The sequence below is a fragment of the Pyxicephalus adspersus genome, chromosome 8 (assembly GCF_032062135.1).
Source record: "Pyxicephalus adspersus chromosome 8, UCB_Pads_2.0, whole genome shotgun sequence".
NCBI classification, from domain to species: domain Eukaryota; kingdom Metazoa; phylum Chordata; class Amphibia; order Anura; family Pyxicephalidae; genus Pyxicephalus; species Pyxicephalus adspersus.
Genome location: NC_092865.1, coordinates 7,664,075 through 7,688,099, shown reverse-complemented (window position 1 = coordinate 7,688,099; position 24,025 = coordinate 7,664,075). Strand labels below are relative to the sequence as shown.

Sequence of the window (24,025 nt, the reverse complement as noted above, 5' to 3'; positions counted from 1 at the left end):
CCTAAAAAGGGGGGGCTGTCTTATTTGATGGCCCTGCCTTATCATCGGGGAAACACGGTATCTACCTAAAAAAAGAGCCTTCGATTTGAGCATTTACCTTTAGAAAATTCATAGGTGATTTTTGGGCTTCCAACACCTTCTGGAAACACTGGAGTCAGGCTGAATTGGTATTTCTCAATGGTGAAAAAATGGTCTGTAAAAAAAAATTAGGGATGGCATTATTACAAAAAATACAAAACTGAAATGCAGTTTTGGAGACATCTATTGCACCTATTAATGTACCTTTAATGTAGTATCTGCTGACATTAGGAGGAATAAATTCCCATCGCACATTGGATTCATCACGAAGGTTCTTCCATTCCAGGACAAGTTCAAGGATGTCATATTCCACCGGGAGCAAACTCCACACTGCAACCACACTTTTGTTCAATGGGTGCACCTCCAGGGATTCCACAGCCTGCACTTGAAAGGGAAAAACACATAACTTATTGAAAGTTGGCTGTTGCAGTGTAACCTAAATACAGTGAATATAAAGCCAGTAATAAACTGTTTCCTTAAACATTGACAAATGCTAGTGATAATTGCCAAAATTACCAGTGTGCCTATGAAAGCTCGCAATCAAATTTCAAGCCCCCCCACCCCCTAATGACTGGTGTTATCGCTAATCTAAACAGGACAAGATGCCCCTGTTCTTGGCCGCCATTTTTTTTTCTGCCTGCATTCTTTTACTTTGCAACAGAAAGTGAGAGTAAATCTCTCTAAAGTGAGGATAAATCGCCTGTGCCCTTTTCTGTGTCACCCACTTTGCACTTCCAAAAAAAGCATGTGTCCAACCACATTCACTGTTTACTTCCTAGTCTGAACCATGTGACTCTTTGAGATCTGCCCCTTTACCCCAAAGATCAGATTATTCAGCAGACATGCTCCATCTACTGGTGGAAGTGAAAACACCACCTGAGCTACCTCAGCACTACCTCTGCAGGTGGGGTCTATCACCTGCTAGTCACATTGTTCCCCCTTGTCACATGATCTCACCTATATAGGAACTGACTGGCAACAGGTAGTTGCCTGATAAAGAAATTCTTCCAGGCTCCGTTTTCAGGTCCTCAATGCATTTCCTGATCCTGACTCTTTAGTATACCGATCCTGGCTCTGACCTGACTAATCTCGATTGCCACCTGCCCTGCCATTGGCCTGTATTACTATGCCCTTGTCTTTCACTCTTGTACTACGTATTGGCCATGCTCAGTCAGCAGGTACCAGCCCTTGTGTATACAAGGGATGCAACTGGGGCAACCTAAAGTCCATCACCCCCTGCAGGGTATGCTGGTGAAGCTGGAGGCTGGTGCCTTAGATTTTGCACCCCATACACGTCCCTGCCAAGCGGGCTTGTGACACCGAGGTACCACCATCTCGTGATTACTGTGAGACTATAGGTCCCAAATATTTAATGTCTGAATGGAGAAGTATCTCTACTTGGGGCCAATATCCAATCTTTTAACCAATATGGAAAAATACCAAAAGTCCCTTAGCTCAAACCCCCCGGCCCTATTAGGCACAGCAAAAAACATGCCAAAATATTTCAGCATCCTGGACCATGGAGCTAACCAATAAACCCCTGAACAAGGTACTTTTTTAACTTCTATAGTTGCAGAGACATATTACATTGATATTTGTGTATATAGAGACTTTTTTTTAAAGATTTACCTGTGCTCATTTTTGGTGAAAGCACTAAATTTCGGTTTATACTTGAATAACCAAGAGCATTATGAGCTCGGACAGTGACGGTAACAGCATTATTTTGTAGAGTAAATTTGTAGTTTGTGGAGTTTCCAATGTTTATTGATGAGATGACTACATTGGACGTTTCACATAAAACTTCATATTGCACCGGCCCACAGAGGAAGGGATCCTTCACTGGCTGTAATAAGCATCAATGTCAGTTATTAACATTCAAAAGTCAACACATTAATTAATTCTGGTATACAGATTTTTTCTAGAGAAGCACTGATAGACAAAGGTTTAGCAAAAGACAAAACTGCAATTTCTGTAATAAAAGTAAGACAATCAGGTGTTAGAAACAATAACTTAGATATAAATATACGGGTCCCAGTGCAATATTTTTGACAAAGGAACTCTCAAAAAGGATATGTTCCCCCTCCCAAGCTGCAAATCCTGCTTCTTACATACATTTTATCAATGTCTTATTTTATTTTAATCAATATTTTGGATGTTGTCTCTAGCCATTTGTGGACCATAAAAGATATCACAATCCTTAAAAACTGTTAAAGGAAGGTTGTCATTATATAATCATAGTTAGTGATGGTGATGGTAATTGAAATTGTCAAAAAAAAATGTCAGCATGGCCAGCATTAGATTCTACCGTGAAGCCAGAAAAGGGGCCTTGCGTACGTGCCCATTGATAATCCCTAAATATGGAGAACTTGCATTGAAACATATTCATATTTTGGTCCCCTAAACACAACGTCATACATTACATTTTTAAATTAGGAAAGAAAATAAAAAATGTTGCCTTAGGGCAGAAGGAGAAAAAAGTGCCCCGTACTTCATTTTTAAAAGAAAGATGCAATTTATTCATAATTTCTTACTGACCTAGCTCATGTAGGTAGCCATTTGATAGACTTGGGGAGAATATTGATAATGAAGCTTTTTAATGAACCAAGAACATATGACATCACAATGGCCATTCTTATCAATGCAATGTCAGGAGACAGCAGAATAACTGTCAGCTTAGTTACTCCCTCTGGTCCCAGCATGCGCTACACCAAACTATTTTTTAAGGGGCGTATGTACTAAACTTTGAAAAGACGTTAATAGTCTTTTAAACCTTCACCACTCACCCACCATTCCATATCCCCCTTCTATTGTGTACTACATACCCCAACCTCTTTGATTGTAAGCTCTTCTGGGCAGGGTCCTCCCCTCCTCCTTGTGTTTGTATCTGTCTGTCATTTGCAACTCCTATTTATTGTAAAGTGTTGTGTAATATGTTTGCGCTTTAAAATGACAGTTTAATAATAATAATTATCTGAATCAGCGATAATTAAATATTTGAAAACAAAATTCAATTAGGAGAATACAAGCAAATTTTTGTTACTACATGTAGATGTTCTTTATTTACCTGCCACATTAACGTAACATTGTCTCCTTTCTGTAGTTGACTGTTTTGCACAATTCTCCAAAATTCTGGCCCTTTTACAGGTGCTGGAGGATACAAAAATATATTTATCATTTTTAAAAATGCAAAAATATGCTTCTAATTAAATAAAGAATTCAAATTACCTCTAATATCTTTGATGATTGGACTGATAGGGTCACTCCAGTCACTCCAGTATCCGGGTACATTCAAAACTCTGCAGCGGACTTGAATGATATAAGATTTGCAGGCCTCCACTTTCTCTATAGTGATGGATTCATTGATAAATTTATCTAGGATCTGAAAATGTATGACGTTCAGTAGGGTTTATGTGATAGAGATTGACTATTGGGATAAAAATATTTTTTTATATTTGAGAAACACTGCTGTAAACTGGTAGGCTAAAGAACGCAACAACTGATTGAAAAAAAGATCAGAGATTGGAGGAGGCATGCAAGTGCCTCTAATCAGCTGTGACTGCAGGCGAACTTTCAATGGAGTTTCTTTATTGAAAGTGCATCTGGAGTTCAGTTCCCACGGTCACCGGGCTGTACTTATCAGCCCGGTGACCGTGGGAACTGAACTGCAGCTGAACTCTCAATGAAGAAACTCATCTGCAGTTCCACTAATTAACCTCTAGTGCCGGGGATTGCAAACAGGAGGATTCCCAGGGCTGCAGAATGAATGCAGCCATGAGAATCCACTGCGATCCCGGGGCACTAGAGGTTAAATACCTTCTAGTGCCGGGGATTGTAAAGATTTCCTCGATCTTCCCATGGTTTCACGAAATCGTTTCGCTGAAATTTTGCGGACCCATCGGAAGTTTGAGGAAATTTTCGCTCTCGCTAATCCCTAGTGTGGTTGTCACATGACCTCAACTTTAAGAAAATAAAAAGAACATTCTTGATTTTTTTTTAAGGTGGCATCAAGTTAGAAGCAAAAAGAGTTCTTTGATACAAAGTAGTCTATTCTATAAGATGAAAACCAATACCTTCCATTCTCCTACTTGCTTCTGCATGCGGTATCGGAGCTGGTAGTGCATGAAGTCAAACACAGCATACTTTGGTCGAGTCCAGTTCACCAGTAAATATCCTGTGTCCACTGCCATCTCTGCCATGATATTGAATGGGGCATATGGCTTCACTTAAAAAAAAATTAAATATATTTTTATGACATCACCATATTTTTTTCAATGCAGTCAAGGTAAAGTATACATAGACTAGGTAGACTGGACTATTTTTTGTTCTTATACCCACTGTCAATGAAATATAGAGATTTGTGGAATACAAAAATATTGAATTGTCATTGGTACAAGAAAGATTATATGCAATCAAACAAGCCAACACATTTCAGGGATTCGGAAGCACTTCATCAGGGTGTTTGTAGTAGAAGTAAATAAATACGCTGTATGAGGTCTGTCTAATAATTACTAGATTGATATAATAACCAACCTATTTATTGATATGACAACTTTAATGCTCGTCCCCTTTAACATTCCCTCCATTCACAATTAGGCACCGATGCCGCCTTGTTTTCCACAGGTGGGTGGCGTAGAGCAGATCAGTTTCTGTCGGCTGTTTCCAGATATCTGATGTTTTTTTCTTTACTGCATCCATTGACTCAAAGCGTGTTCCTTTAATCACCAATTTTATTTAAGAAAAAGAAAAAAGTCCCAAGGTGCCATATCTGGTGAATATGGAGGATGTTCCAGCGTAGTATTGTGTTTGTCAGTCACAGAAAGTGCTGTGTGAGAAGGAGCATTGTCCCGATGAAGAATGAAACCATTTCCCGCATTTCTGCCGTCTTTTCCTGACTCCCAGCTTTGTCACAACTTTCTTATAATAATGTTGGGTCACTGTTGTGTCTTCTGGAACCCATTCAGCCAATATGACGCCCTTCATGTCACAAAACACGATGAGCATGGCCGTGAATTTGGACTTTTTTGATTCTTGGTGATGAGGGTGTTTCCAGTGACTGTGGCTTTGTTTCAGGATCGTACTGGAAGATCCGAGTTTCGGCACCAAGTGATGACTTTATGGAAAAGGTTCAGCTCCACCTCAAGTTAGAGCAGAATGTCAGCGCAAATTTCCTTTCAGCACTCCTTATGCTCTGGTGGGAAAGTTTACTAAAAATCTCAAATTGTTGCATTGCTCAACTTTTACACTTTTCATGATTTCAGCACATGAGGGGAAACACAACGGCATTAAATAGAGACTTACAGCAACCTAAATGGCAACATTCTCACTGCTTTGTTTAACAGATAGAAACAGACTCCTTATTTCATGTGAATTTCAAACTTTAGAGAGTGATGTGGTGACTGATTTTCAATTTTCCATTTTGGAGATATCAACCAAACAAAAATAAATTTTATGATACCAGTACACCTTATTTCTGTAACGTATCCAATTGGATTCGAAAATGATGAGAAATTTCCCAGGAGGGGCCCTGGACGAGCCCCCATGGCAGCATGGTGGCTCAGGGGTTAGCACTCCGGCCTTTGCAGCGCTAGGTCCCAGGTTCAATTCCCAGCGAGGTTGTTATCTGCATGGAGTTTGTAGGTTCTCCTCATGTCTGCGTGGGTTGCTTCCCACACCCCAAAAACATGCAGTTAGGTTCATTGGCTTCTTCCTAACAATTGACCTTAGACTACATTAATCACATATGACTATGGTAGGGAAATTAGATTGTGAGCTCCTTTGAGGGACAGTTAGTGACATGACTATGGACTTTGTACAGTGCTACGTAATATGATGGCACTATATAAATACTGTATAATAATCATTTATGATACATAGTGATTTAGATACTTAAGGTAATCTGTTTAGGGCAGCCTGGAGAACCCTTAAAATAAATTTTAGGCATTGAGGAACCCTTGCTATAATGAGTAAATGAGAAAATTCCATTTGCATTGGTTGTCATTGGGAATGATGCCGCCACATATAAGCGGTGAGAATCCTAGGTTTTTGGTTGCATGCAGCTGTCACTGTGTTGGCACAGAAATTATGCACGCACCATCCTATGGCAGCCACAGTGCAAGGAACCCCTGGAAACTTCTGGAGGAACCCTGGTTGAGAATGGTTGCTCTAGGGTTTGCATCTATTTTAAAAAATAAGGGTCAGTATAACAGCCAGGAAACCAGCAAATTCTGAAAAGAAAGGTTAGGTAGCATTATCTCACACCATGCTTCCTTAAAAAAAAATTTCTAGAACATTTCAGTTATTTTTTTCATAATATTGACCAAAGTATGACTATCCACTCAGATCACTCAGCATCCAGTGGTTGTTCAACCATTCCAAAAGTTTGCACAAGTTAAACAAAATGTGAATGTTAAAGGGGGTTTGCAGCCTTTGGTTCTTTTACTGCTCTAATAAAATCTATTGATAGGCTGCGCTGTGCTGAACTTCCACTGTACACCAGTAGGTGGCAGCAAACTAACATACATTAGATTTTCTTGCAGGAGAACATGAAAAAAAAGTTTTGTTTCAAAAATGTTTTGACTCTAAAACTGGTAATGCAATTTGATGTTTTTTTATGGGGAAAATAAATACGTGTGCTTTGCCTAAAATGTATCCATCTATCAGGATCTATATTTATTTTTGTATAAGCTATATCCACCTATTTCCATTAAAGGCATGTAAAAGCATAGAATAAATTCTATTTAAAATGCTTATTGATGGATTTTCCCTTATCATCAATTCCATGTCCATATCAATACCATGTCCATGTCCATTTCTTAGCACAACTACAGCACCACTAAAAATAAGTGACATTCTTCTCACTGACACACAATTATTACTTTTTAAAAAAGTTCCTAAGACCTGGCAATTATTAAAGGGTTCCTCCGGGGGCAACAAGCTGGAGAAATGCTGCAGAAGACAAACCAAGCAACAGGTGCATCCAAGAGAAATGGAGATTTCAGCCACCGCCAATATCCATATATATATATATATATATATATATATATATATATATATATATATCTACTTTGTGTGCAGAAAATGCTTGAAAACCCAGATTTGCCTTGTAAAAGTAGCAGTGATATCATAGTTGTGTTACAGCACATGATCCAATGCAGAAATCAGAGCTGTGGGAGGGACCTAACAGGCCCCACCTACTACAGGTTGCCTGCAGAAAACTACAAAAGGGGCGGAGACCAGACCAGTCACCCTTTACAGGCAGAGAAAGCAGCAGTGACCGGTCTTTATAACAGGAAGCTCTGCACAAATCTCACATTTTATGTAGAATTACTGCACAGATCTGGAAGAAACACACAAAGAATGACAGGATTCAAATAAAATGCTAAGATTCACATATTTGGATACTATCCTGATGTTCAATTTTTAGGCTTAAATCACTTAGCAACTGATGGAACAAGTTGGCTGGATATCAGGTACATTCTGCAAAGCATTGTTTTGGTTGAATGCAGCACTTACCTACGTCTCTGGGAATGACGCACACAGGTATAGACCGCAGCCGCCCCAGCGGGTGTTGTATTTCCACCCACATGGTGTAACTGAACATAGTTTTAATGGTGCTAAAAACGCATTCGTAGAATCCATTCTCCTGCAAGGTGCAGCTTTTCTCAGTGGAGTCCCCGTACTTTATGTCCGTCTCGATACAATAACTCATATCTCTAGAAAATAAAAAACCAAAGAATGTCAGTAATGGATGGCTATGAACTCTCCATACATGCCACCATTACACCATAGACTTTTGTAACACAACTAATAGGGAAAAAGACCCCTGATATGCCCCCAGGTGAATGCACCATAAAGGGATTTATTGCAACATTTATTTTCCTTTATATAAAGCAACACACCAGCTTCTATCCACAGCTTTTATGCAATATTTACACTAAGTATATATTTGTGTAAGATTTTTTCTATAAGAGGAAAAAAAGTTTTTGCCTCTTGGGACTTTTTAGGCACCTTCATTCAAAATATACATGATTTATATAAAAATCTAAATTTATGGAAGCCACATTATTACAATATAATCATTACCCATCTTTTTTTATATCAATACACAATGATGTAAGTTGTTGTTTCACCCATCGGTTCTTAACGCGTTTCGCATACATATTCTGCTTTCAGTGGGGGGGGGGGCTATGAAACTTTGCAGGTTGTATCATGACAATTTAAATATTATAAGTAACGCAGAAGGTAATTAGGACAACACGTGGAGTTTTTACAGGAGGTACTGGGAATATCATGAGAAGCAATGAGGCGCACACAGGAGGTGCTAAGATGTTTCACAAGAGGCATTTAGATCAACACATGGGATTTTCAGAAGTTACCCAAATTGGTATTTAAATATTCACAGGAGGTGTCCCATTCTCTGTATCTCCATCGTCCTGCGAGCTTACATACAGTTTCAAAGTGCACCCAATACCCAACCACTCATCAGTGCACAAACAACTTTTTTGCCACTCACTGATAGGATCGGAATGTCCAGGTGCTATTGCTGAGCGATGCAGTTTGCTTCGAATTCCACCTACAAGTCATAGTGGTGAACATTCCATCTGTTTCACACGTTATGTTTATATTCACATCTGTCAAAGAGCAAAAAAAAAATACATTATTCTGGCGGAAAAAGGTAGACAAAGAGATTACATAATTTAAAAATTCCAAAGTGCAGCACCAAGGGAAACTAATTGGGGCTAGGAGATCCACACGGACATCAAATGTTTAAGGGGTTAGTGTCCTAAAAGCAATATTTTAGCTACAACAGTGCTTTAAAGGCTGATTTGTAATAAGTAATAGATAGAGTTAGATCTCTCTCCTATAACTCCGGGTTCCCTTCCTGACCAGCTGGATCATACTTTACACATTTTCCATAATATGAAATACTTTAAAACAAAGTATTTATGGTGGGGAACCCTAATAAAGGCCACATCATGAGTGCAGACCCATTGCACAAATCCCACCAATATAGTCCCCATTAAATTATTTAAATTTCATTAAGTGTTCCCATAATGTCAGTTTTGCAGTTAATATTCACGCGGCAAATTCGGCTGTTCTCGCTTACCGAAATTTTAAGTGAGGATGGCCAGTGTGACTTCATCGATCGAGCTCAAATTAAAAAAAACAAAGATTGCGGGCTGCGCTGATCAATGAATGCAGCGCTGGCTGCATTTTTTGATCAGCTCAGTGTGTGATCCCCGGCACTAGAGGTTAAATGGGGACAGGTCTCCCCATTCAAAACCTTCAGTGCTCTCTAATTGGATGAGGAAAGCCGGACTGCGATGATCAATAAAGGCAGGGCTTTCCTCAGCCAATCAGGGAGCACTAGAGGTTTTGAATGGGGATACTTGTCCCCATTTAACCTCAAGAGCCAGGGATCACAAACAGGATTCCCAGGGCTACAAGAATGATTGCATCTGAGGATCCACTGCGATCCCGGGGCACTGGAGGTTAATTACCCTCTAGTGCCCCGGGGATTGCAAACAGGAAGATTACCAGGGAATCCTGTGAATCCTCCTGTTAAAATATCCTCAATCTTCCGATGGATTCGCGAAATTTGTTCTCCGAAATTTCGCTGAACCATCGTAAATTCGAGGAAATTTGCGCGAGAATGCCAGAGGCTCATTCCTAATATTCGCATATGAGTTAAAATGCCTCGCAGACTATTGATTGATGACTATCAATTACTGCAACCCAGGATAATGCATTTCCTTATTGCATGATAATCCATGAATGGGCCTTGGGGGTCACCACCAGCAGCTAAAAGCAGCATAGAAACACTTCAGCAACCATGAACCTTGTAGCAACTCACAAAAAGAAATTGTGATCATATTCCTTTACTTATAGAAGAATGTCATATATATATAAATATGTATAAAACTTAAATAAAAAGATCCTGTGGATGCTTACAACTTCTGTCTTTAGATTTACCTGCAGCACACCTCTTGGTTGGAGATCCTTGAAGAGGACAGAAGCACTTTTGTAATAAAAGGTAGGTACTGTATGTGTATGCATTTAGTTGTGCATTGTATGTTAATACAAAATAGGAAAATAACTGATTGTGAATCTATATGATCACAGATCCCTCAGGCACCCAACTGCTAGGTCTCACCTATGACATAAATTTCAGCATAGCGAAGCTTGCACCCGATCCCATCTACACAGCAGTACAAAGCATCATACTGGAACTTCCCCTGTGGTTTTGTTGGGTTCAGATTTTGTAATGTGAATTTTCCAACATAATCGCTGACAGTCGTATATTGCTGTGATGGGAACTTCTTGGACAGGGCCAGTCCCCAGGTTATAAACCTTGACTGAACGTTCTTGTTGTTGTGGCAGAATGTGCAAAAGACGGACAAATTGGAGCCGCTTCCGACAAGAACCTTCTGTGGGAAGTAGAAGCCATCTAGAAGAAAACATATTAAAAGGGTCATGATAGTCAAAAGTTTCATAGATTCATTGGATTATACCAGTGATAAAAGGAGAACGATCTGTGGTTCAGGTAAAGTGAATCTTTTACCAGATATAAGGGGCATGCATGCTAAGTAATAGCACTTCTATGTATGTATTACCTCCTACAGGGCTGCCATCAGAAACTTCTGGGCCCCATACTAGATAAACTTACTGGGCCCTCTCCCCATGTCTAAATGTTCCAGCAGGAAGACAAGCTCTTTTTTGGGGCCCTGCACAAAATACCCCCCCCCCCTCCCCCTCCTAATAGTGGCCATAATCTCCTGGGCTTTCCATCCAGAAGAATGCAGCCATCTAAGCTCATGCATCATCCAAATCACAGATCAACTTCTATCCGCTTATGACTACAGTGTTGCAATATAATCAATGTGGGAAAGGAAATTCTGGAAAAGCTCCTGATTGGTAACATCATTATAACCCAGGCGCCTGGACTGGAGATCAAAGAAGCTCTTTTTGGAAAGGGATCATTTATCCCGGTGACCGGTTAGCTTCCATTGAGTGGTAATAAAATGTCCATGTTCTCATATTATTCATGCTATTCATTGCATTTCCACAATTTTGCCAATTGCTACAATTGCTCCAAATGTGTTCTGGGCTCATTTGCACAAGGTGATATAGTTAGCACTCTTGGCTTGGTGCGCTAGAGAGTGTTCAGTTCCTAAAAAATGATACTGTCTGCATGGAGTTATCTCTAAATTTATATATATGTTTCCCATAGGAAAGTTGAGAATACAAGAAAAGAAAATCACTTGCCACATTGTTTAGTTAATTTTTTGTGATATTGTTTTTGTCTCTTACTTCTATAATAGTTAGGGATTTGTACTTTTAAAACTCTGCCGCACTGAAGTTATGTGACCACTGGAGATCACAAACTGCTAGACATAGGTAACTCCTGCATTAGTTTGGGTAAGCCGTGCCTATTGACCAGGGTTCAATGGAATGCTAGGGTTCCTCCAGAGGTTGCTGGGGGTTCCTAGAGCAATAAGCAATTTGCCTCTTAGGTCAGTTTAGGTGGCACCAATGATTTTTGACAACCTGTGACATTCTTCTCACTGGCCAGCAATGCAAGAGGAATTATTCCCACTGATCACCACACTAATGTACTGTTATCCGTCTCTTACAGAGGAACTATACTCAAAAAAACAAAACAAAAGCACCCTTACCTTTATTCCCGCAGGGCAGGCCAATCCATTCAGGGGTGTCAGGTATCTGGTCCACCATCGTCCCGACATTCGTCCTGGGGCCGGCACTCCCGGGGCCGCCGTCTTCCCTTCCTGGTTAATCATCCTACGTCTCCCGACCCAGGCGTGGGATCGGGTGATGTAGGATGAAAAAAAAATTTGTTGATCTCACTGCGCATGCGTGAGATCCGCAAATTTTTCTCTTTGAGCAAAAAGGCTCCTTCTGCGGATGCCTGAGATGCTCGGGCATGCGTAGAAAGAGCACCCACCAGCCTCCTGGGATGTCTGACGTAGGTATCCCGGAAGGCTTTGCGATCCCATTCATTCTCGACCACCTAGGCCAGTGAGAATAAGGGGGCGGTGCTGCATCCTTTTTTTTTTTTAAAAAAAGGGTGTTGCACCTAAAAAAAATGAATTTTTACCCTACATAAAAGGAGTTCTTCACCCTTTCATGTAAAGTGAAAATTTTGAGTATAGGTATGTTTTAAAACCCTCACTAGTTCCTAGCACTCCATATCCCACCTTCTATTGTGTGATACTGCCCCACCTCCTAGATTGTAAGCTCCTCGGGGGAGGGTCCTCTCCTTCTCCTGTGTCGCTGTCTATATATGTCTGTCATTTGCAACCCTTATTTATTGTACAGCGCTATGTAATATGTTGGCGCTATTTAAATCCTGTTTATTATTAATAATAATAATAATAATTATAATCTGTGGATTTAGAAATTATAGAAGGGGTTCCCTAAAGACCTGAACTGATCCTTCCGATCAAGAAACACTGCCTTGTACCTTGTGCCTTATTCTACCTCTCAGTCTGCTATAAACATAATAACTAAACTCATTCATTGCTGCAGATTTGGTAAATATTTTTTTAAAGTATAATTTCTCTTTAATTGCTGTTTCCTTATTGCATCTAATGAAAAGATGACAAAACAGAAAAATAAACATGTTGTGTTTGTTTGTATCTGCTGACATTCCACATACAGTTGTGGAACTAAACGCTGCCAAGTCCTTTGTTAGAAATGTATTTTTCATCATAACACATTATTTATCTAACCTTTCACAGCACCAAAAGGGAAGATTGTGTTACTAATCAGATAATGTGTGATTGTAAGGGAAAGGAAGACTTCTACTAAGTATTGTGTACATCTGGACTGACCACATAAATTAGGGACAATTCGGAAAAAACAACCCTTTCCATGAAAATACATCATCCTTGGTGCCCCTGTGTCTCCAGCCGTCACACTCACAAAATAACACCAAAAACAATAAAAACAATAAATAAATGAAATAAAAAATAGGAGCTTTTCCTGCCCTCAATACATTATATGACCTTCTTACACAGTCAAAAGTTAAAATGAAAATATATATAATATATAAAATGCAGAATAGGATAACAATCTCCTATAGGGTCCCCAGTTTATTCGTGGTGATGAGTGTTATGAAGTAGGGTAAATCCAACATTCTGGATTCTCCATTGAGGAATCTTGTTCCGGGGACTATTCTCAGGGATGAACATTTTTGTAGATTTCCTCTCATTTCTTGTTGTGGCTTTAGAACAGAAAGTGAATGGGAAATCACTTATTGGAGTGCGACTGGTAAAAAATAATCTGATAAGGGTTTTCATTGTTCCCTGCTCTACACAAATTTTGGTTTCCCAACCAAGGTTCCTCCAGAGGTTGTGAGGGGGTTCCTTGAGCTTGGGTTCCTCTCAGGTCAAACTAAGTGACCCCAATCTGTAAGGGTGACATTCTTCCCAAGGAATTCTTCCCACTAATATACTGTGAGCTGTGGATATAGTAATTATAGGAGGGATTCCCTTAAGACCTGAAAGTTATTTCAATGGTTCCTTCGTGTTAAAAAGTTGAGAAACATTTGAGCTTTGAAGCTCATACTGCCCACCATTCATAATGCAAGAGTTTCCCATCTATAGGGAACTTAAAGTCAAACTTTAGAAAAGTTCTGTATCCCCCATCCCTCCCACTTTCCCAACACGTTTCGGAGTTTTGTTATATCTCTTTCATCATGGCTTTAAATGCTAAGGTGAAATATTAGTGAACAGTGCAAAGTGTTATCATACTGTTTTGTCTTTTTGTGGTGGTTAAATGTATGACCAACTCACAAAAAAGTCTTTAAACTTGTATACAAAGCAGTACCAAAGAAGCATGTGTGGAATTAGCATTCAAGTCGTCTTCAACCCAACGCTTTCCAAGCTAGTCCTATTCTTCATTGGAAATTGGGTGACCCAATAAGGAAACATACTGCTGCCATCTTGTGCTATTTGTATGATAAAGATTGGGCTAATGCTTAGATCCTGGGGGGTCCTGGTTTTCTCATTGTCTTCCTGCATGTCATAGAATGAGGAGCCAAGAGGTTCAGAGGTCCATTTATAGAAGGTCAATTGTGCTTTATTCACAGACATTGAAATATTCACTAATTTGTGTGAGTGGTTTCTTTGTAGGAGAAAACCCATCCTATCCTGCAAAGTTCTAATAGGTTGGAATTTCCTTAAGGATTCTTACTGATTGTCTAATCATTACTGATTGATGGTACGACCAGCTGTGTTGATGCCCAGATTTCATTTGCGTCACAAACCTTGCGAATTAAAGACGACGGGGTGACTCCAAGCACTCCAGACTCCAAAGATTCTCCGGCAACGCACTTCAAACACCAGTGGTGAGCATGACTCTGGCACATCAAGGATAATGAAGGTTTCCTCTGTGACAAGGTTGGTCTGTTTGGAAATAATTGGTTAGTATACAGCAAAATCAACAATAAAATCCCAAAAAAAAGGAATCAATGGGCCTGATTTAATAAAGCTCTCTAAGACTGGAGAAGATAGACTGTCATGGGTGAACCTGGATGATTCAGTAAACCTGGGATGGACCATGATTGCAATTATTTGCCAAATAATAGCAAATGATTTTAGAAATTCCATTCCATGTTTGCTGGATGACCCAAGGTTCACCAATGTAGTCTCTTCTATAGGAGGGCTTTAATAAATCAGGACCTATGTATGCAATATATGCAAACTTTTCAATGGTAATGTACAAAGTGTAGTTGCCCAAAAAGTAAAAAAAAAAAAAAAAAAAAAAAAAAGGTTTTTAATTATTAGCAGGGAACAGGGGTCTAGTAAACATTACAAATGCACTCGCCCCTGATTGTCCCCTTGTGCCGTTGTCATTGCTTGCAGATATCTCCTTTAAATCTTGAAATAATCATGCTGCTGGACAGCTAATGGGAAACATCCATGTAATCTAGACAATGGGCCTGATTTATTAAAGCTCTCCAAGACTGGAGAAGATAGACTATCATAGGAAAGCCTGGTGATCCAGCAAACCTGGAATTGATTTTTTAAAAAACAATTTGCTATTAGATGTAAAATGTTTTCAATTCTGGACCAGACCCATTCCAGGTTTGCTAGATCACCCAAGTTCTCCCATGATAGCCTATCTTCTCCAGTCTTGGAGAGCTTTAATAAATCAGGCTGACTGATGTGGACTCCTGTAAAAGGTCTAGGAAACAGAAAAAAATGACCTGAGACTGCAGCATCACATGACCATAGATTTTAGTAAGTAAAAGTGGAATTTCCTATTTTCTTATTTTGGAGATCAACTTTATATTTATAAAAAAAAATGATTCACTCTGCCAATCAATTCCTCCTCTCCCAATGCCTCCATAGGCTCTCGCTTACATATCATATAATAATTATTTCTTGGAATTAGTATCTGCACCGGCAAGATTTACATTTTTCAAAGTTTCTTTATAATTACGACACAGTGAAATGCATGCAATGCCCTATTTGACCCCAGTTTTATCACAACTCTACTAGTGTGACAGTAATGAGTGCACTGATTAGTCTGGAAGTTTAATGACATTGCCATCTTCTCAATTATAAAGTATAATAACATTGTAATGAAATCTCGCTGATGCGTAAAACGCAATTCTTACCTGTAAGCTGTTATCAGTTGTGTTGAAATATTGTTTTACTTGGTACTGCAGCTGGTGAGCTGGGGAGGTCGGAGGAGACCAGAGCACCTTTAATTTTCCCTGATCTGTGATCATGATACTCAGATTGCTTGGCGGGTCTGGTTTTACTGAGGGGTAAATAAATAGGTTTAAAGAGCCACACATATTCAACACTCGAAGGTCAATTCTGTCTCAGAATTTATAAATTTGGCCCAGGCTGGATCAGTTGGTGACCCTAAGAATGGTCAGCAAATGTTTGTACCTTCTTCCCCCCAGCAGGGTGTCCTGCACCTGACCCTCCTCGAAATGATTTATTTTATTTTACAGGAAATGCGCTGAATTACCATTTTATAGCTTTGCAATGACCATGACTCTTACCTCCTTACCTCAATGAGGAGGGTTTTGTGGGAAATGTGCTGTGGCCATCATCCTAACACTAATAGACCGGCAGAACTTTGACAACTAACATGGTCTAACTATTGTAATAAAATTGTGACTACCCCTAGGGATGTCATTTTTTTACAAGATTCTTGCACATATACAATGCCAAGCCTGTAGTCATAATATATACAAGTAGGGAGAGAAAAGAAAAGACAGGCTTTTTGGGAATATAGTGCAAAAAACAATTGTGTTTTATTATCACATACTTTAAACCTAGGTACAACATAGACCTTCTATGCTAAAGACCTGGGTTATACATCATAAAAACCTAATTGCAGGTTACAAGTTCAATAATCATAATAAAGGTGTTAGTGATAGACAAAAAGAGCAACTTGCAATCATGAGTCTCAAGTCCCGACGCGTTTTGCCCTTAGGCTTCTTCAGGGGATAATTGAGATGGAAAAGTTAATGTAATCACTGTAGTTGAAATAAACAGAGACACCCCAGGGACAGCCAAGCCAATGTATTCCAAAGATATCAACTTGAGACTTTAGACAAAAGGTAAGCAACAAATGTTTAGATTATATGGATGGACAAGAACGGTTGATCGTACACAGATTTTGAGTCAGGTGGGTGGAATTGTTATTAAATCATAGATTTTTGGTCGTTGGTATACCTTCATTCCTTGGTGAATAAAATGGATAGATATATATCCACCTATGCACAGGATGATATTCGTTGGTGTATATAGTCAGCTTAATCAAAAATTACCTATGTGGAAGGGATATATCTATGGATCAATGGCCCTTAGGTCTGTACTTATTTTTGCATTAGGGTATATAAAATCAAAATTAAGTAACTAACTGTAATTAAGGCACCCCAAGGTTCCTGCTATGCTCCTCTATTAGCCATGCCTCTATTAGCCATGCCTGGTTTTGGAGATAAACCAACTTGCATAGTAGCCTTCTTAGCTTCCTAGCTTCAGGAACCGAGCTGTAATTGTCAACTGGTTATATTTGGAGATTCTGATAGGTCTTCAATAAGAAATTCTAGGGATGCTTTTGCTTTAAATGAATGATTCCTCCTTAATGAATATAACTGTTCCTAAGCTTTATGGTCTTATGTAGGCGTGAGGTCCTTACTCCAAGCTGTGATTACAATGTATTATATAAATAAATGGATTGGTTATTTTATTGGTCTCCAGAGCTGAGGTGTAATAGATAAATCCTTCCAAGTGATAACTCATTAAATGAAATCCATTATTGGATGCAGAAGAGTGGCTGACGGAAAGGCTGGACAATCGGAAGACATCGGGCAATTAATGTTAATGACAATATTTATCAATGCCCCTTGATGACCTGGTTGTAAACATTACACACCGAGGAAAACAATTTACACACAAGTCAATCCCAACAACACCGACGGGAGCAGAGATGTCACGACAAGATGATTTACTGCTGGGGGGTTTTATTCCCACTTGTGTAAACCTATTGTGCTCCTCTATGGTATGTGGGAGAACCATAAAATAAGACAAAGAGAAAACAAATGAACATTAATGGACAGCAGGTTGTCTAGCTTTCTAAAAAGGCATCTGTAGTTTTTTTTGGCAATTTGCTGGATTTGAGTACTGCTTTTAAATCAGTAAAGGTTCGGCTCTAAAGAAAATAATCGATATGTGATGGATGAGGTCAATAACGTGGCCATATCTGGGGAACGTTACATGACTCCAGAACCCACATACAGCACTAATAGTTCTCTTGGGTACACAATCAAGATATTGTTCCATTATTCTGCTGCACCACTTCAAATAAGTCAGTGCAGGTGTTTCCAGTTAACCTTATTGGTAATACTACAGCAAACACAGCATAGGTTTCACCATGAATGCACCCTGGTGCACAAAGCCAGTTCCATAAAGCCTGTGCATGGTTTGGATGGACTTGAGTGTCTATAGAGATTGAGACTTTTTTGTTTTTTTTATCTATATCATTATTTCAATTTGGACAAACTCAGTCATCAGTTTTTTCCATTTTCCCACAGCCTTGATGAAGGAAGTGTAAAGCCTGAAACACGTTGGGTATTTTATATATTTTTAATAATAAATAAAATGTTACATTTGGATCCAGAATTAGGTTCAGTGCCTTTTCCTTTGCATTCTTCACTCATATGTAACAGGTAAAGTCTGAAAGCCAGAAACTTCTGCATACAGAGCTCTGATGTAACACCATTTAGTAATATAAGACTCAATCAATTGAAATGTCACTTACTAATAGCAGAAGCTTCCATGAACATCGGCGGGGATAGCAGAACATTGACAGAACTGACAATCTCCATCCACAGGAGGTGGGAATCATCGTCGGTGGCAGGCTGTATGACACACTGACATGATTGATATCCAAGGCATGTGCAATCAGCAGCTTTTCTCTCTCCGTCCTTCTTCTTCCTAAAGATAGTAAAGCAGAAAGCATGAACATTCTATATGTAGATGATTTGTGATTAGGAGAAAAGTTCAGCTGTAATTTACAGATGATGGCACTTATACAGCACAGATCCCCCATTCCTTTACCAGCTGAGTGAGCTGCTTAATAAATTCTTCTCCTGCTGTGAGAAATGTCACTTCTCTGAAACAGCGGGAACTCAGCAGAGGTACATATGTCTTTTTTTCTTTTTTTTGAATGATAAAGGCTTTTAAAAATATCCAGATTATATTAAAGAACATTTTCAGGTCCTGTCACTTTTATCTGTCATTTGCAATCCCTATTTAATGTACAGCGCTGTATAATATGTTGGCGCTATATAAATCTTTATTATTAATAATAATAATAATAATAATATTAATAATAATAAAAGGATCTATTTATAAGTTTACACTAAAACTGAACAATGGGATGATTGCATTTACATTGCTGGCAAGGCTGTCACTTATGCCCAAATAGATAATTGGTGTTGGTGGTAACTGACCTGAGAGACACAAATTGCTCAATACTTAAGGAACCCCTAGAAAATTCTGAATAAACCCTGTGCTTGCACCGAATCCTGGTAGAGAATCACTGCTATAGGGTGTCATTTGCCATTGACAATATTACAATTGGATCCAGAATCTGAGACACTGGCCCTGATTTATTAAAGCTCTCCAAGGCTGGAGGAGATACACTTTCATCAGTGAAGCTGGGTGATCCAGCAAACCTGGAATGGATCTGTTCCGGGATTCAAAACATATGCCTAAAATTAGCAAATTACTTTGAAGAAATTAATTCCAGGTTTCCTGGATCACCCAGCTTCACTGATGAAAGTATATCATCTCCAGCCTTGAAGAGCTTTAATAAATCAGACCCAGTGAGCCTGCTGGGGTGGTTGACATCACCTTCAAGATGGTGGCCCTAAGCAGCAGTCTCAGGGTTTTTGGATGCCTCCACTAGGGACATTTTTACCTGTAAATAATACAAATTCAATATGTAAAATGCAGATTTATTCTTTTGGGAATATTAATGTTGGAATGAATGATCTGATGACTGGGTCTCTTTAAGATTTCTGTAGCTTTCGGCCAGCAGACCACCTCCATTTCAGGGCAGAATCTTCTATGAATGCTATAGAAGAGATCAATTAGCTTTTTACTGCGTTCACTTTCAGCTGCGCTTTGTAATAAGATAACTGCAGGAGAGAGCGTTCGGGAGTACTTGAAGAGCTTGTATATCATAATTGCTACATCAATAGCCAGCAATCTTCAGTCTCTGCTTCACATATGGTACAGGACTTTGCAAGAGAACGCCGACTTCATTTTCCCAGAAAAGCACATTTGGCATGTTAAATATAAATAGTTTACGACCCAACGCGTCATACGGACAATGGTGTGCTATGAATCTTTCTCAATCCCCTGCAATGGGACATGCTGTTCCTTTTGGCTCACCTCTCGAATTTTGTGTTCAAGCCACCGACATATTGAAACAATTCCACATAAAACTTCATACAAAGAACACAAATTCCAACTGAAACACATGGGGCTTCAAAAAGATTCAGGAATATGGAAGGGGGGTATATTTGGATCAGACGCGCCTTTCACCTGCTGACCTAGACCTGAATTTACTTTTTATTTAGAGGCATGTGTAATCTTTTTTGGGTGTGCTGTGGAATAGATCACAGTGGATTGGTGTTCGCAGGACTAAATGAATTTGTGATTATGTGTGACAAAATGAAATGATAAACTAATTGAGGGTTACTTGTTACCTGAGGTTATGCCTGCTAGCATTTTGCCTTCCCAAGTTCCTTCTCTACTGTACAGCCCTGCATAATATGTTTGTGCTATATAAATCCTGTGTATTAATATTATTATTATTATAATTAATATTATTATTAATAATAATAATAATAATAATGATATATTAGTATTTCTATTCTGACTTTATAAGTGACTTTTATACCCCAAGTTACATGTACCAGATATCCTCTGATTTATTCTGGAGTGACTCCTTTCTAAGTTGCATGGTTTTCAGTTTCATTTGTACATTATTTGTTTTTCTATTTTGTTTTGCCTAATATTCATTGCATTTTTCTTGTTAAAATTCTAATAAAAATTATTGGATGGATCAGGGACAGTTAGGCTGGAGAGGAGAGGACTAGATATTGCTAAATGTCCTCCATCCAAGGGTTAGGTAGGGTCTCGTAAGTGGCACTAAGGGCCCAGGGTCATATCTACTGTTAAGCTTTGTTATTATTATTATTACTATACAGTATTTATATAGCACCATCATATTACGCAGCGCTGTACAAAGTCCATAGTCGTGTCACTAACTGTCCCTCAAAGGAGCTCACAATCTAATGTCCCTACCATAGTCATATGTGATTAATGTAGTCTAAGGTCAGTTGTTAGGGAGAAGCCAATGAACCTAACTGCATGTTTTGGGATGTGGGAGGAAACCGGAGTACCTGGAGGAAACCCACGCAGACACAGGGAGAACCTGCAAACCCCATGCAGATAATGTCCTGGCTGGGGATCGAACCTAGGACCTAGTGCTGCAACCCCTGAGCCACGTGCCATGAGGTTGTGGAGTGTTTACCTCATGCATATGTCGGGTAATTGTTGCCGCTTGGGTGACAGCTCAATGGAGAATGAATAAGGGGTTGTGGGTGGTGGTTCATTAAGAACAAGTGACCGAGTGGCTGGAAAGCTAGCAGCCGCCAGATGCCGAGTGGGATTGTGCCATCCCGAAACATGAACTCATCCTTAGGCATAGGAGCGCCAGTGCCATTGGTGGCAGCATGGGTGTGTAGGGGGAAATAAAGGGATTTGGTCCAAAAAGGTGGAAAGGCATTCAAAAGAAGTGACTACTGGAATTTTCTCCAATAAAATGTATCATTCTTCCTGGTAGTATCATTGGCTTATTTCATCCCCCATAGCCCTTCATAACACACAAATACTTACAGCCCATAGTATAGGTTAAATCGGAGCTCCTCATTTATATCAGTCTCCTCCGTCACATACTTTATCTCACAGCTCACATTGCTGCTGTTCTCCGACCTCCAAAGAAGCAAAGTCCAAGAGTGTTCTGTAGAAGAGAAATTACGATATGATCAGAGGAGCCTTACTAACAATAAGCTTCCCATCAACACTTCTATTGTTGACTAAATTGGTTGGTTTCCAGCTCTAAAACACAGCAGCATTGTCATTCTTCTTCATTTATATGTTCATTTAAGAAAGGGCCAGACCACCCTATTATTAGGGTCCCTGGAAGAGCCTGGTGGGATGAGTTATCCCTCGGCATCCTAAATATCCTGGGTACTCCATCATTAACATCTGCTATTTAGTTCACCTTGGAGGTTTAGTTGTCCCTGTCCAACTTTATATATTCCCAGCTCCTCTGGTTACATTCTCCATAATATTTTGAACCCAACAGAGATAATAAGAATTCTTCATAATGGGCATTTTAGAAATGCAAACCTAAAAATAGCACAGAGATAACAGGAGCCTCTAAAAATGGGTACATCAGTGGTGAAGACCCAATACATAAGCACGGTGGTGATGAGAACCCTCTAATATGGGCTCAGACCCAGGAACTCATCACAAGAATGGTGTTAATCCCTCATAATGGACGCAGTACATGCACAGACCAGAGATGCCAACAAAACGTGTTGCCAACAGAGTTGCCGGGTAGTTTCACTCTCTTGTATAGACCAATTACTGAAAGATTGGGAAAATTGGTTCATTAAAAAAAAAATTGCTCCATGGCAGTTAATAAAGAATAACTGTAAAATGTTAATATTGGGAATAAATCCCTGGGCCCTTTAGATATAAACATATGTATGTGTTTCAAGGTGGCACCAAGTGCAAAAATCAATGGCATGTAATCATGTTTTTGTGGTTGGATCAGAGGAAGAATTCTGATTCTGTTGGGTCTCTTGACTTTGCATATCATGTTTGCTCTTCGGTACAGTGTTGTATATAGATAGTATAGATGAATATAGAATAATACTACAACACACCTACTAGATGTACTGCAGAAGGAAGGGCGGACAGAATCTGTGCCTTTGATGCCTTGTAGTCATCCAAAAGTGAAGCATATTGATCGCTGGCCGCCCACAGACACAAAACGTTGTGTGCTGAAGTTTTTTGGTTATCTGGACTGGTGCACTGGAATCTTCTGGAGCTCAGGATGTCACTTTTCTCTAGAACAGCACCAAGTTCCTGATCAGGACTCGCCATCATAGGGATGCCTGGGGGTTCATTGGTGAACAGAGAGAGAAAGATGCCGGATGGCGGGATCCTGTATATCTCAGGTGATGCCATCACTGCTATTAGAAGACTTTCTGCAAAGAATGAAAACAATTGGAAGATGGATAAGAACAAAACTGATAACCAATTCCTATGCCCTGTACAGATATTAAAATTCTGTTGCTTTAAATAATCATTTCCAGTGGCTGGAGAATAAACAAGCATTATACACACCATATTGTTCTGTTCTATGGCAAGGGGAAGGACTAGTTAAGGGCACCTCAACTGGATCTCCTCTATAGGAAACTACAGCAGTCATTCCAGATCAATTCTTCCTTGAAGGATGATGTTGGAGAAGTGCTGTGCACATTAGATTTTCACCTGTGACCATTAGTGTCTAGCATGGGTATGCAGCTTTAATGCCGTGGCTAATTCTAAGTTTTTTTTCTCCTTTATTTTCACCAGTAACAAGGTTTGAAGAAGAACACAAAAAGCAGGGTTTTTTTAATTGGCAATTTAGAATATTGTATTATAAGTAGGTTATATTAACTTCATATATCATACAGTATCAATATAGTAATTGCAAATAAAATAACAGGCAATTTTGTCCCGAACCACCCCACAAAACAGTGGGGGGGGGGGGGCAAGGTAGATAGGGACTGGTAATCTAGACACTACTGATTCTGAAATAAAGGCTCTTGAACAATCGTGATATGATGTGATGGTCCAATGCGTTTCGCCTGCAATGCCTTCTTCAGGGAACTTTAGAAATCACAGTCATGGACAGTTATAGGCTTGTAGTTGAAAAAAGAAGGAAGGATCAGAAGTAATTTGCTTGTAAGCATATACCAGTATGGAAGACGGGTGGCGGATTGTGGTGCTGTCTAGGAAATAGAGCAGCTCTACACCAGTAACAAACTTCTTGTTCTACAGCAGCAACACTCACCTTGTGTAGCTACAGAGGTTCATGCAGCACAGGGGGAGATCCTCAGAGATTCTAGGAAACAATAGAGTTAACAGGGAGACTAAACTAATAAAAGGAATGGAGGAGCTCAGCTATGAGGGGAGATTAGCTGAACTGAATCTATTCCCCCTTGAGAAGAGACGTATAAGGGGGGATATGATCACCCTGTATAAATATATAAATGGTCCATATAGAGAACTCTCTTCCCAATTATTCACCTTAACCACCTGACCGGTGC

At 39.5% G+C, this 24,025-nt stretch overlaps 1 protein-coding gene across 3 annotated transcripts in view; it reads right to left on the bottom strand.

Moving 5' to 3' along the window:
- LEPR (leptin receptor) overlaps positions 1–24,025 on the bottom strand; it is a 57,778-nt gene that overhangs the window by 14,246 nt on the left and 19,507 nt on the right. For 2 of the 3 annotated variants that reach the window (XM_072419409.1, XM_072419411.1), the window contains exons 3-16: positions 22,595–22,918; positions 21,537–21,660; positions 18,385–18,560; positions 15,722–15,867; positions 14,366–14,504; positions 10,232–10,525; positions 8,591–8,708; positions 7,591–7,790; positions 4,149–4,300; positions 3,304–3,457; positions 3,143–3,225; positions 1,708–1,921; positions 283–462; positions 98–193 (exon numbers count right to left, since the gene is read on the bottom strand). In XM_072419409.1, coding sequence (XP_072275510.1) covers positions 98–193; positions 283–462; positions 1,708–1,921; positions 3,143–3,225; positions 3,304–3,457; positions 4,149–4,300; positions 7,591–7,790; positions 8,591–8,708; positions 10,232–10,525; positions 14,366–14,504; positions 15,722–15,867; positions 18,385–18,560; positions 21,537–21,660; positions 22,595–22,918 — 2,400 coding nt within the window. Of the gene's footprint in view, positions 1–97; positions 194–282; positions 463–1,707; positions 1,922–3,142; positions 3,226–3,303; positions 3,458–4,148; positions 4,301–7,590; positions 7,791–8,590; positions 8,709–10,231; positions 10,526–14,365; positions 14,505–15,721; positions 15,868–18,384; positions 18,561–21,536; positions 21,661–22,594; positions 22,919–23,769; positions 23,821–24,025 lie in introns of all 3 variants that reach the window. The other variant, XM_072419410.1, reaches the window with a different exon arrangement.